Raw genomic sequence first — 12,964 nt, forward strand, 5'->3', positions numbered from 1 at the left:
ATGTGTTGGGACTCTGCTGCTGAGCTTACCCCTGACTGGTGCTGATGCTATTTGGGGAACCCTCATTTAGGCAGAAAAGAATCAAAACCTCAAGGGATCTCAGCACAGGACTCTTTTATTTGAAGCAGAGCTGCACCTGCAGTAGGACTGTCACCATGTGATCCCGTAAAATCACTGTCCCAATGAAATCCTGATGTACAAGGGGAAAAAAAAAAATCTCCTTTTGTTCTCTTTCCTGACCACCTCCTTCCTACATTTTTCTTCTTGATTCATTTTTATGTTCAGTGATATAAATTTTCCAGGTCAGTGCTAAGTCCCTTGCTTGTGTGATCTTTACATACTAGCCGACATATGCATAGAGATGAGAGAAGACCAAGTGAAAATCAATCCATCCTGCTGACACTTTTACTTATCTATTTTCTTTCCCCATCTGCCACTGCTGAACTGCCTCTGTGTGTGTGTGTGTGTGTGAAAGAGAGATGGGGAAAGGGGTTGGGATACTGGTAGAGCCTCCAATTAAAGAAGAAGAGCTCTCTACTTACAACTTTAGCTGTCCCCTTTCCTTCCTGCTATCCTGCTATCCATTGCTCCCCATATTCATTCTGCTTCCTACAACTGTGCTATCCATTGCTATCCATATGCATTCTGCTTTGTGACAACTAAAAAAAAAAGTGTCAAATAAATATAGCACAGGGCTTTTTAGTGCTGATACAAGGTGCCAGGGTGATAGGAAGCCAAGCCCACAGTCAACACCGATGGCAAAGCTGCCTTGCTGCTGAGTGCATCAAGGGCTCCCAAAAGAAAAGCACCAGTGTCTGCAGCCTGAGCTGAGCTCCATGGTTGAAATCAAAGACAGATTTGTGTCTGTAGTAGTACATTACCTGTAGACCAGGCAGAGAGGACTCTTAACACACACTGACTGTTGTATTTCATGGTTGTGACATCCAGTAGCCACACTGAGAGAAGAGACAGGAGTTTGTACTTTTAGGTTTGCATTTAACCATGCCTTCCCACTGAAGTGTACAAGCCAAGGTTAATCATGGCACACAGTGCAGTTATTTGCTCACTAGGCTTGGGCCAAGACCTGGATTTTTTCATGTAGGCTGTATCACCTGTAATAATTTCTACTCTAATCCAAGATGGCTCTGAATCATCAACTAGAGCAGGGTCCAGTGGCTATTAGGTTTCCCACATATTAAATCATTCACACAATCTCCATCTAGAGTATTTAACTTTTTCAGAAATCTTGTTTTCTCTTCCAGGAGCTAAGCCTCAAGAAATCATGACCCACCAGGTACTTGCAGAGTGGCATGCATTCAAAATGCAATTCTTTTATAGCAGTGGTGTTATCACATACTGAACTTGTTCCTGGAATGAGCATTGCTTAGGAGTTGTCAATACTTTAATCTGATTTATACAAGCTGTGTTCTTCCTCTCTCTCCCTCTTTCCTCAAATAAATGCTAATAAGTTCTCAACCTGGACAAATCCCAGGTAGTGGGATCAGTACCTGGCAATATATCAGCTTTGTTGCTGAAACCAGGGATGAAGCAGGGACAACTGAAAATGCTTTTCCCAGTTGTTTATAATTCAGCTTGAAAATAGCTTGGTGCCTGTCTTAAGTATGACTGCCCTACAGGAATACATTTCAATTCTTATACTACCGTGTGCCAATTAAGTAATTAATGACAGTGTGGAAAATCTATAAAAAAAAGTTGGTTGGATCCACAGGGAACATTAATACTGCTGGGTGTCATGCCCATGAATAAAACCTGACAGCATCTGTAAATTCAGAGGGAGCTACCTGCTCCGCTGTTAAGAGATCAAGTTCAGGTGCTGATCAGAAGATTTTTAAGACCTGGTCTTCAACTTGTCTGCAGATTGGAAAGTATTTGCAGGGCACATGGAGGTTAGTCTTTGTTTTTCAGTTGTCATTTTACAACCATATGATGCATTAGATATCACAGGACATGAATGTCACCGCTTTTAGCCTTAAATTCTGTCAGCATGATATTGTGCCATGATGCAATCTCAGTCAACCTCTTGATTTGATTTGTCCATTGCTTCACTGTTCACTCCAGGTGGGCTTAGGGTCCAGTTCTGCAAACAGATCTGCAAATGAGAAGTCATACCCACAGACCTTGACATCCAGCATCACTTTCAGAGCAGTGCTGGCATCCTGGCAAAATTACATGGAAGTGGTGGCCATTTCCAAATTTCACTTGATCTCAGAGGCAGTGCTTGGTTTCTCTGTGTTTCAGTGAATCCAGATGGACAACAGGGAAAGAATCAAGGGACTTGCTGAAAACCCAGCTGCTGCTTCAGAGCTTGGATTTTCCAGGTCAATACATTTCAATTTTTTTTCCACTGAAAGAGAGAAGAGAAAACCTCACTCTTCCACACTCAGTCTTCAAGCTCCTGCAAGAAAATCTTAAAAGGAATTTCTTGCCTGTTAAAAGAGGAGACCCACTCCCAACCCACACTTCTGCACTGACTGTCTTTGATTCAATAAATTCAGTATTTGTACTGTCTCTGTATGTGTGCACCTTCGCATGACGAAGAGATCCAATCAGACTTGCACTTTGCTCCTTTCTATGGAGTAATATGAGTAGTTGCTCTATGGAGCAACTTCTGAATATGAAAGATGGAAAATGTCAAATAGATCATCAGAAATAACTGTGGTTAAAACATATGATCAGCAAGGGAAATGTATTGCCTCAATATATTATCTAGCATCAAAATGTGCATTTTATGGTAGACAGCTATGTGATAATCACATGATCTGTCCCCTAAAACTTGGATCTGATTCCTGGTACAGACAAAAGAAAGGATTCAGTGGACAGCCATGCTGAATGGGAGAAGTAGTTCCTTTATTCTTGTATAATTAAGCTAACTCTCCTCAACTGTTACTGTTATCATTCTTATGCTTTGTAATCCTTTTTACTAGACATAAATATTCCAAACAACAGTAGTTTCTTGGATCCCAGAAGTTGAGCTTAGACAAACTTTTGCAATTCTCAAACCAGGCCATGAGCAAACTTTCTGTGGATCCTTCATAAACCTTTCTCAGTGTTAGGCAAGAATCAGTATGTTACACAAAACATCAAATGAGAGCTTGTAGTTGAATTCTGACGTGTTTGACTACATGACAAACACTAAATTTATTACTTATTGTACAATGTATAATATCTATGTTTATTTATAGCCCCACTGAGGAAAGTACAACTTTGTTCTACTCACTTGTGAAGAACCCTGCATACCTGTGCCACAACAAGAAAAAAAAATATTAATTGCATTACCAGTCCATTGAGCTATTCATGCCACTCCTTCTCCCTCATCACCCTGTATTAAGCCTTTTAAATACAAAAGCATTGTAAATCTTTTTAAATGCCAGAGGACCATTTTGCTAAAACACTATCCATCTTAACAGAATGTCAGATTTCTGAACGGGAACGACTTCTTTGGTGGGAACAGGCCTATAACTTACACTGCTTCTCATTTCCTGAAGCACTGGAATTGTGCTGCTCCCTAATGTTATTTTATTAAGATGCGATTTGTCATCATATTGCTGAAAACAAGATAAAATGCTGGCTAATTAAATTCCTTATTTAACTTGATGAGCATCTGCTTTCTGTAGTCACATTCTTTCAAACAGAACCTTTATGGCTGTTTCTCAGGATCTGGCTATTACGATTTTTACTATGATCAGAAAGGGGAAATGCTCTCCCTAAACACAAAGCACGTGTGCTCCCATTGCCTATGACCCTTGTTGTTTATAGTAAGAGACGTATGGGCAGATTGCAGCAGTACCTTGCAAGCACACTGCCCTGACACTTCAAGAGCACTCCCTGTTGTGGAATAATTGCTATCCCACGGAGCCCAGTGGAAATCACTGAGACAAGCTGGTAGCAAAATACTGCAGCTGACAGCAAGTGTTTTCTAGATCAGGCTGCTATACAAAATATAACAAACAAATCACCTTGTGACTTCCCCGTTCTGTAGCAGATGAGACTTCCAACACAAAGGAAAATCTCTGTTGAAGGAGCAGGCTTAACAAGCTTAAGCAACTTCAAGTTGAGCATGTGCTTGAGAGTGCTGTTTGTCAAGGCCAGATTCTGGCTCACTTTCCAAGAACTGCACTCACAGGTTTCTAAGATGAGAGTAACCTTCCTCCATCATTGGTTGAGTGAAGACTGGGGTAGAAGAGACTCCTCTGCTGAGTCCACATCCCTAATTCAAGCAGCAGTCTTATGTTGCTCCCATCTAAGCCACAGAAGAGGATGGCAAACAATTGTATCAGAACCCACTGTAAGCTCAGGGCTCTTACGATAGTCTTGAACATGCCACAAGTCTGGGTCTGTCTCTTGGAAGACACCTTGGCATGAGACCTTGCATCCCACAGAACTCCAGAGGTGCTTTGCCAACTCCTTTTGGTCTGGATTATGCTTTGAAATCCTTCAAGGAAAGATACTACTCCTGTGAAAGAGCAAAGGACCGTTAATATTACATCGGTGTAATATCACACCAGTGACCTCTGATTCTACTGCTTAAAGGGTATCTCCATATCTCTGGGTTTCTTATGCACCAGGAGGAGAAAGGGCAGAGAACTGTGGTGTGGCTAGCTTTAACAAACAGAATCTCAGCATTTGGCTTCATATAAATACAAGGCCATAGGATTAGCTGCTTATTCTGAGCTTGAAAACCAGGCCAATAATTTAAGCTCCAGAATAGAACTAGGAATGCAACTTTGGTTTGTTTAACTTCATTTCCTACAGAAATAAACCTTATGCAGTTAAATTGTCTCTGTGTGCACATGAGCCTTTCCTTCTAACTTTGGAATCTTCTGCCAAGTCAACTGTGTTTCACAAAGATAAAGTTCTGTTTACCATCTGAACAAAAAATCCCAATCAGTCATGTAGAGCAGAGGGGTGTGCTCTGCTCCAATCTTAAGCATAAGATATTGGAGCGTCTGCACTGCCACTGCCCTCACCCCAGCTGGATCACAGCTATTGTGTTAAATGCTGGTGACACAGAAGCTTTGGAAACATTGTTCGAAACTCAATGTAGGTTGTGGGGTTTTTTCTCTTTTAAATTTTTGTTCTGTGTGCCAATGAGCTGCCCCCCACACTTGGGCTGCATCACACAAAAGATCATGCGTAGACTCAGCTTTGCAGCAGCTCTGTGAGGCAGTGGCCAGGCAGCAGAGTGGGGGCCATGTGCTGTGCAGACCATTGCTCTGGACTGGAGCTATAGAGGGGAATCCAGCCAAGAAGGACAGAAGGCAGAAAAGAGACCCTGCAATCTGTACTATAAACAAGAGCAGGAAGGCTTCAGCATGCCAGGGAAGAACAAGCTGTGTAGATAAAAGAGGCTGCTTCAAAAGAATGGAGGGTGACTAATTTTTCTTGCACCGGGTGGCCAAAAAGCAGGAAAAAAGAAGTGGTCTTCACTGAGCTGGCAGTCAGAGGAGGGGAACAACCTTCTCATGCTAGAAAAACTCACAGAAAAAGCCCTTTCATCAGAGTTTCAAGAACAGCATGATTCAGCAAACTCCAAATGTTGTCTTTGGTCCTACAATGATGCTCAGGGAAAGGGCCTGAGCTGTCAAATGGGCTAAGAGGCCATGGTCCTCCATGCGCCTCAATAGCAGAAGGAAAGTAGAGGGGATTAACAGCTGCTTAAGAAAATAAATCAAGGGAATGGTAGAGGATGCAGAGTCAGCACCTCCCCAAACCCAAACACAAGTCTTGAGTTCCCCATTAAGCAGCTTTGACCTCCTTGAGGATCCCAAACCACAGCAGAGTAAGCACACCCCCACAGCCTACAGAGGACAGGTCTTGTAAAGAGTATTCAGGTCCAAAGGAAAAGTTTCTCCAACTGGAACAAGCTCTGACAGTCGAGATGACTTTCTCTGACTCTCCTGCACCACAACCTTCTCTTAAAAGCCTACCTGTATGTCCCCAGTCCAACCACTTGACCAGTCTTAGCAGGGTAGGAACAGATAACATGGGATTAATTTATTTTAGAAGGCGAAACTACAAGTTCTTCACAGCTGGTCAAAGATTGGTGCAATTGGGCATTGGTTATGGTGTGTCTGAGCTCAGTGTGGGCTACCAAAACCCTCCCAGAAGCTGGGGCATCTCAGGACCCTTGGCCTGGGCTGATTTCCAGTTCTCTGTTGGATAGCTTTGCTACACACAGCAGCCCTGCATGCAATTCAGCCCCAGCAGAGAATGCAGGATGGCCACACATACAGGAGGAAGCCAGCTCTGTTCATGTGGAGAACCACCAAGGTGTGTTGGCAAAGCAGTGAAATAGGGCAAATATTTTCAATATGACAGTAGTAGAACCTCTAAAGAGTATACCAAGACCTCTCAAAAGATAATCCATGAAATTCCAGAATGGCTCTGGAGTTTTGGGAAACTCGTAATTCAGATGTTAGCTTGTGCTCATGTACAATACAGGTATTTCTGGCTCATTTGGAGCCAGCAGTCAGCCAGCCCAGCCCATGAAAGGAGGTTTAGAGCATGATCCAAATAATGCAAAGATCCTGCTAAAAACAACACTGAGAAAACAATTTCCTTATTTTTTTTCAGTGATGGGAGCATTTCTTTGGAAGGATGTGAACCATTTTTCTGCAGCAGAGCTGGGGTACACCATCCCTCCCAGGATTTTCACTCTGCATCTCTGCCCCTGACCCAGTATGTGGAGGGTGAGTCCAAGCCACTGCTGGAAGCATGTTCTGACTGAAAGGATACCTGGAGTGCACCAGTAAACTGCTTGCAAGCGGCCTCTCATTTTGTAGGTCTGTTCTCTGCACGGCCAGGCTGTTCCTTGTGTCTCGCTGAACTTGTGCCATATGGAGCAAATGCTTCAACGTCTGTCTGTGTCTGCCTGACCGTGCAACTCAAGAGCTCTCTGCACATGATGCTCTGCTCTCAACATTTGCATGAGCTGGGGACAGTCCCTGAATGGGGCTTTTCTCACTCTTCCCTTGATTTTTTTTTCCCCCACAAGATCTCTCAAAGCATAAGGAGCCATTGCCAGAGAGCTGGAACTGGATAGCTGCTGGCAGGGAGACGGTAGCTGGAAACAGTTGTGGGGTTATGCTCTGCATGTTCCCTCTCTCTCTCTCATCCATATGTGACACTGGGATCTGGTTTAGCTCTGGGCAATCAAAAGTGCGACAAGAAAGAGAAAAAGACAGTATCTCATCCACTCCTTTCTCTCTCTGCTGTGTAGCCACCTGGAGTCTGCTGGCTTGCAGGGGAAGAAAAGGCAAAGGTGGAAGATCTGGACAGAGACCATGGGGCTGTGCATCCCTTCCTAGCAAACACACTCCGCAGTGAGAGGACCTGGAACGTGTAAAAAGGTTTGCTTGTTTTGCTTGAGAGAAGCTGGGGCAAAACCATGGACCCAGATGTCTCCCTAGCCTGTGGTTTTCTTTAAAAGCAGTGTGTTTGCAAGTGCCTGTGTGCATGTGGTGTGCTCATGTCTGCCTGTGATTCCCAGGTAAGGAACAGCACTCCCAGGGTTGTGGTGCGTGTGGAGTTGCACCTCACTCTTCCTGCCTGCCTTGTTTTTTTCAGGCTGACAAGCTCCTGACTAATGGCAGTCACTGCTGTTTAATCAGGAAGCAATTTAATGATAACCTTTTCTAATTAACCAGCAGAAAGAAGAATGAATAAACTGTGAAACAGCCAGCTGGCTTCAGTGTCCTGAGCCAAAGGGCCTGTCAGGTGGCAGAAAATGGTGTCTGGGGACAAGGATGGCAGCTCTGGGCCTGCCACTGGGAAGGTTAGTAAAATTCTGAGATGGGAGGGGGTTATGGTGTTCCCTAGGGCCTTTTCCCTGCCTTCTCTCCAGTTACTGCTCTGGTCACCCACACGGGGAACATAACTGTTCAGGAAAGGCATCTCAATGTGTATAATCAAGCCCCATGTATAATTAAAAACCCTGGGAGACCTTTTTATTTTAACTTTTATTTTAACTCATGTAAATATGAGTAATCATCTTATTTGAAGATGTTCACAAAATCATAAACCAGCCAAAGTTGGAAAGCACCTAAAAAGACCACCTGATCTAACCCTTTGAGGGAAAGGGAGCCTAGATGAGGTTATCTATCACCCTGTCCAAATGGATCTTGAAAACTTTCAGTGATGGGGACCCCACTATGTCCCTGGGGAGGTTGTTTCAATGATTGACTGTTCTCAATGCAAAAAATTACTTTCTCATATCAAGATGAAACCTCTTCTAGTGTAATTTCTTGAACAGTGCAGGACCCAGTGTTGCTTCCTAAGGAACACCACTTGTGATAGGCTGCCAGCCTGCATAAAACCCATTGATTGCTGCCTTCTGCTATGGCCTGGCCATATTCCTACCCATCCCACAGATCCCTCCTTCAGTCTATCTGGTCATCCAGGAGGAGGCCATGGGAAACATGTTCAAGTATTTTGCTGAAGTCCAAGTTAACAACTTCCATTACTCTCTCCATGTAGACAAAAAATGTCATTTGGCTGTAGAAGGTGATCAGGTTAATCTGCCATGATTGTCTCTAGTAAATCTATGCTGGCTTTCCCAATCACCTGCTTCATTTGCTTTGTGACAGTTTCCTGGAAGACTGTACCACCTTCCAAAGGCCTGGAATTTCCTAATAGTAATGGGCCTGTAGTTTCCTGTGCCCTCTTTTATGTCCTGCTTGTAGAAAGCCCTGACATCTCTCCTCTTCCAGCCTCCAGGCACATCTCCTCATCTGTCTGGTCACTAGTAGCATCCCCAGGGATCAGTGTTGTGTTCAGTCCAGTTTATTGCCAATCTGGATGAAAGGATTGAGTTTACCATTAGCAAATTTGTGGATGACACCAAGTTGGGTTGGATTGTCACTCTGCAGAGAAAGCTGGACAGGCTGGATGAATGGGCAGAGACCAGGGTATGACATTCAACATGACCAAGTGCCAGGCCCTGCACTTCACCCACAACAACCCCCCAGCAGTGCTACAGGATGGGGGCAGAGTGGCTGGAAAGCTGCTCATCGGAAAAATTGGTCGACAGCAGCTGAACGTGAACCAGCTGCGCCCAATTGTCCAAGGCTGCGAATGGCACCTGGCCTGGATCAGCAATAGTGCGGCCAGCAGGACCAGGGCAGTGATTGTACTCAGCGCTGGTGAGGCCACACCTTGAGTGCTGCAACCATTTCTGAGCCCCTCACTTCAGGAAGGACATGGAGGTGCTGGAGTGAGTCCAGACAAGTGCAGCAGAGCTGTGAAGGGTCTGGAGCACAAGTACTATGAGGAGCTGCTGAGGGAGCTGCAGGTGTTTATCCTGGAGCAAAGGAAGCCTGGGGAGACCTTACCACCCTGTACAACCACATGAAAGCAAATTGGAGCTAGTGGAGGTAGGGCTCTTCTCCCAGGCAGCCAGGGACAGGATGAGAGAACACAGCCTCAAGCTGCACCAGAGGAGGTTTAGGTTGGACATTAGGAAGAATTTCTTTACAGAAGGGGTGATCAGACATTGGAATGGCCTGCCCAAGGATGTGGTGGAGTCACAATCCCCGGAGGTGTTTAAGGAAAGACTGGACGTGGCACTCAGTGCCATGGTGTGGCTGACAAGGTGGTGTTTGGTTATCGGTTGGACACGATTTCAGAAGTCTTTTCCAACCTACCAGCAATATTCAAAAATTACAGAACAGCCTTGCACCACTGCCAGCTGCCGCTGCTCCTAACCCCCGGGGTCAGACTCCTTCCTCACGGCTGACAAGTGCCGTCGCCCTTTCTCCCACGTCAGCTCAACTGTTCACTCCCCGCTCAGTCACCATTCAGGAACAGCACACATTGGCGTGCCGGAGCCACACACCGGGGCAGCCAGCGAGAGTGTCCGTACACCCCCGGCCGTACAGCGCTGCGTGCTGCTGGGCCAAGGCTTCAGCCTAGGGCCGGCAGCAGAATCCCGTACGGAGCCTGAGCGGGTGGCCCGAGAGTCTGGGGCCCTCGCTCCCTTCAAGGAACGCCTCAACCCCAGCTCCTCGAGATGGCGCCGCGACCGGAACACTACATTTCCCAGCGCTCCGCGCACCCCTCCTATCTCCCGGCGTGCTATGCACTCCCGGCCGCCCCGTGCCACCGGGCGGTAGCGCAGGGCCTGCTGGGCGCTGTAGTTCGTCGGCGGCGCTCCGGGCCGTGCCCGCCGGCGGTGAGCGGGCGGCGGAGCCCCCGGGGCGGACGGGGAACAGGGCCTGACCTCCGGGACCCCGGGGCCGGCGGATGGTGGCGGGGTGGCCCGAGGGACAGGGTGGGCCGGGACCTCGGAAGCGTTTGGGACGGTAGCCTGCCCGGCTCATGGGAGAGGAGGGGGCAGAGGGTGAGCCCCACCGCCCGCAGGGAGGTGCGGAACGGAGAAGGCGGGCATCCCGCAGGACATGGGGCGGCGAGCGCATGGAGCGAGGGGGCTTGCTGGGAGATGTCAGGGGAGCCCGGTCCTCGCTTCTATTTGAAGGCCCCTGACCTGTGAGTGGAGGTTTCTCAGGAGGAGCTGGCTCTGTCCTGTGGGGTTCAGCATGTATGTATCTGCCACGCTTTATGAGATAAGCAGGAACCGAAGGTGAACAGGGAAAATGGGCATCATCCCATCTTTCCTAATAGGTACCCAAAATAAGACATCCACCAAAGACTGTGCAGTGGTGTTTGTAATCCTTTGCTTGCATGTGCTTTTGTATGGCTGGCTCTGCAGTGCAGGGTGTCCCAGTGCTTTGCTATTTTATTAGTTCTGCTGGGAATTGAAGAGAAGAGTAGTCAGAACTATAGTGGAATAGAAGTTTTCTCCTTTTCCCATATGTTTTATCTACGCAGGGCTGGCATGCAAGGCGTCATCAGTGTCTGTCACCATCTACTTGCTGATAATGGCTCAGCTTTGGTGTGACAGCTTTGCTGTACTACTAGATTTGTGTAGGATCAGTTACAGTAGTATTCAGTCACTAATAATACTAAGTTATCAATACAATAATAATTTTTTGTTTGTTTGTTTTTTTCTGTAGACTGGCCTCCCTTCCTTTAAAGAAGCAGGCTCCTCTGTGATTAATTACTAGTGTAGTTTTGACACAGATTTGTTGTTGGAGTTGTTGAAGATGTCAGCAGGCCTTACAGAGGAGCAAAAGAAAAGGATTGAAGAGAACCGCCGGCTAGCTTTGGCTAGGAGAGCGGAGAGGCTGGCAGCACAGAGAGCTGAGCACGTGGGCATCGCTGCACCTCCAGAGAAACAGCAGAGTCTGGGCAATCCGGGAAACTCAAAGGAAGAAAGCAATCATGTCGGGTTCACCAGCCAGCACCGACAGAATCCAAACATGCCTGTGGAGCAGAAGAGCTGTCTCCAGAAAGGCTATAACCATTACACAGCAAACCAACAGATGGCTGGCTCACACAGAGAGCAGCAAAAGAGTTGTTCAGAGGACGTGGAACAAGCAAGTGGCCTTAAGCAGCTCCCTGCAATGATCCCGAATTCACTGAGTTATTCCCATAAACATGACTTGGATGCTGGTAGTCAGGAACATAGACAACACACTTTAATTAATCATGGAACATTCCAGCAGCCCAAATGCTACCCAGCTTTCAAAAAGCCCACAGGACCACCTCATCGAAGATTCATTGATAACGGGCACCCTGACAGCAGTAAAGATTTACAAACTCAGAACAAACCTGCCATTAAATATGTTTCACCACCAAGCAGCACTGCCCTGAGTGATTCAGAAATGCTGATAAACACACCGACAGAAAGAACAGGGGGAGGTTTTGCCTCTCAGGGCAGTGTTAGGATGCAGAAGCTGACCAGCTCTGCTGGTGTGGGCTCTACCTTTGAAGCTGCCTCTCACAAGAAAGCAAATAATGTTACAAAAGGAAAATGTGTGAAATATGGGGAAGACCGATTCCAGGTTGAAATAGGGTATAATGCTGAACTTATTGCTGTGTTTAAGAGGGTACCAAGCAAAACCTATGGTAAGAATTGTTTGTTTGCTGTTATCTCTGTTTTAAACTGGGTTAAAGTTTTGGCATCTGCTGAAATCGTAGTTGCTACTTGCTCTTACCAGTGTACCTAATGCTGGGGTGGAATATGTGGTATTAATGGGGGATTAAAGAAGTAAATACAGATTAAATTGGTTAGAAATTCTAGTCATAAATAGCTTGAGCTTGGATTTAGAAAAGAAGTCAGAGGCCTTGCTTTATGAGCAGTGCTCTGAGAAGTTTAGTGGAGGCAGCTGGTCTGAGTTTTTTGGCAGTGAAGGAAACAAAGTTATTCATAAATTTGGATGTGAAAATGGGTCACTTCAGCTATAGTTCAGAGTTATGAGCTGATTCTGTTTCCTGGGCTACAGAGAGCAGTGGAATCTCCCCCTTTTGTCTTTTTTCTGATCTTTTACCCCTACCTTTATTTATTATATTCTATTTTTGTTTTCCCTCATGTATTGCTGATCCCTCTGAATGGCTGTTGCATTCTTCTTGTCTTAGTATTGATATTCCCCATGGCTTTTTCCGCTGTCATGTAGCTGTAAACTTGGGCATAACTGTTTTTCAGATGTGTGGCAAAAACTTTGCATGAGTAGATTGAATACTTTTACGTTGCATGAGCATTTCACACCACCACTTTTTTTCTGCCCCAAATGATTCATATTCTGCCCTATTACTCTTGCCCTACTTTAGATCCTGCTATGAAAAAATGGAATTTCAGCATGGAAGATTACAGCAGTCTCTGTAAGTAAATGTTGAATGATAAAAAACAAGCTGAATCTTGACACCCCCTCCTTCCCCTGCTTTCCACAGTTATTGCTTAGCTTTGTTAGTGTCTTGAGTAATAAAAGTAGTGCTATTTAAAGATAATGCCCATCTTATAGGTATCTAGCTCACAACATTTTTCTGATACTTTGTAGTTGATAAGAAATAATTTGATTTTTCATGTATTCTAAATACCAAGCACAGG

At 45.7% G+C, this 12,964-nt stretch overlaps 1 protein-coding gene across 7 annotated transcripts in view; it reads left to right on the forward strand.

The window, feature by feature from the left end:
- Positions 1 to 9,228: 9,228 nt before the first annotated feature.
- The window catches only part of SMARCAL1 (SNF2 related chromatin remodeling annealing helicase 1), a 37,256-nt gene continuing 33,520 nt past the window's right edge, over positions 9,229 to 12,964 (forward strand). For 2 of the 7 annotated variants that reach the window (XM_005519686.3, XM_088059282.1), the window contains exons 1-3: positions 10,095 to 10,189; positions 11,031 to 11,985; positions 12,688 to 12,738. In XM_005519686.3, the coding sequence (XP_005519743.2) occupies positions 11,121 to 11,985; positions 12,688 to 12,738 (916 nt within the window). In that variant the 5' untranslated portion in view covers positions 10,095 to 10,189; positions 11,031 to 11,120. The other 5 variants (XM_088059280.1, XM_014249205.2, XM_014249204.2 and 2 more) reach the window with 5 other exon arrangements.

The sequence above is a fragment of the Pseudopodoces humilis genome, chromosome 8 (genome assembly GCF_049639895.1).
Source record: "Pseudopodoces humilis isolate 2021_Gansu_Grassland_sample_001 chromosome 8, ASM4963989v1, whole genome shotgun sequence".
Taxonomy (NCBI): domain Eukaryota; kingdom Metazoa; phylum Chordata; class Aves; order Passeriformes; family Paridae; genus Pseudopodoces; species Pseudopodoces humilis.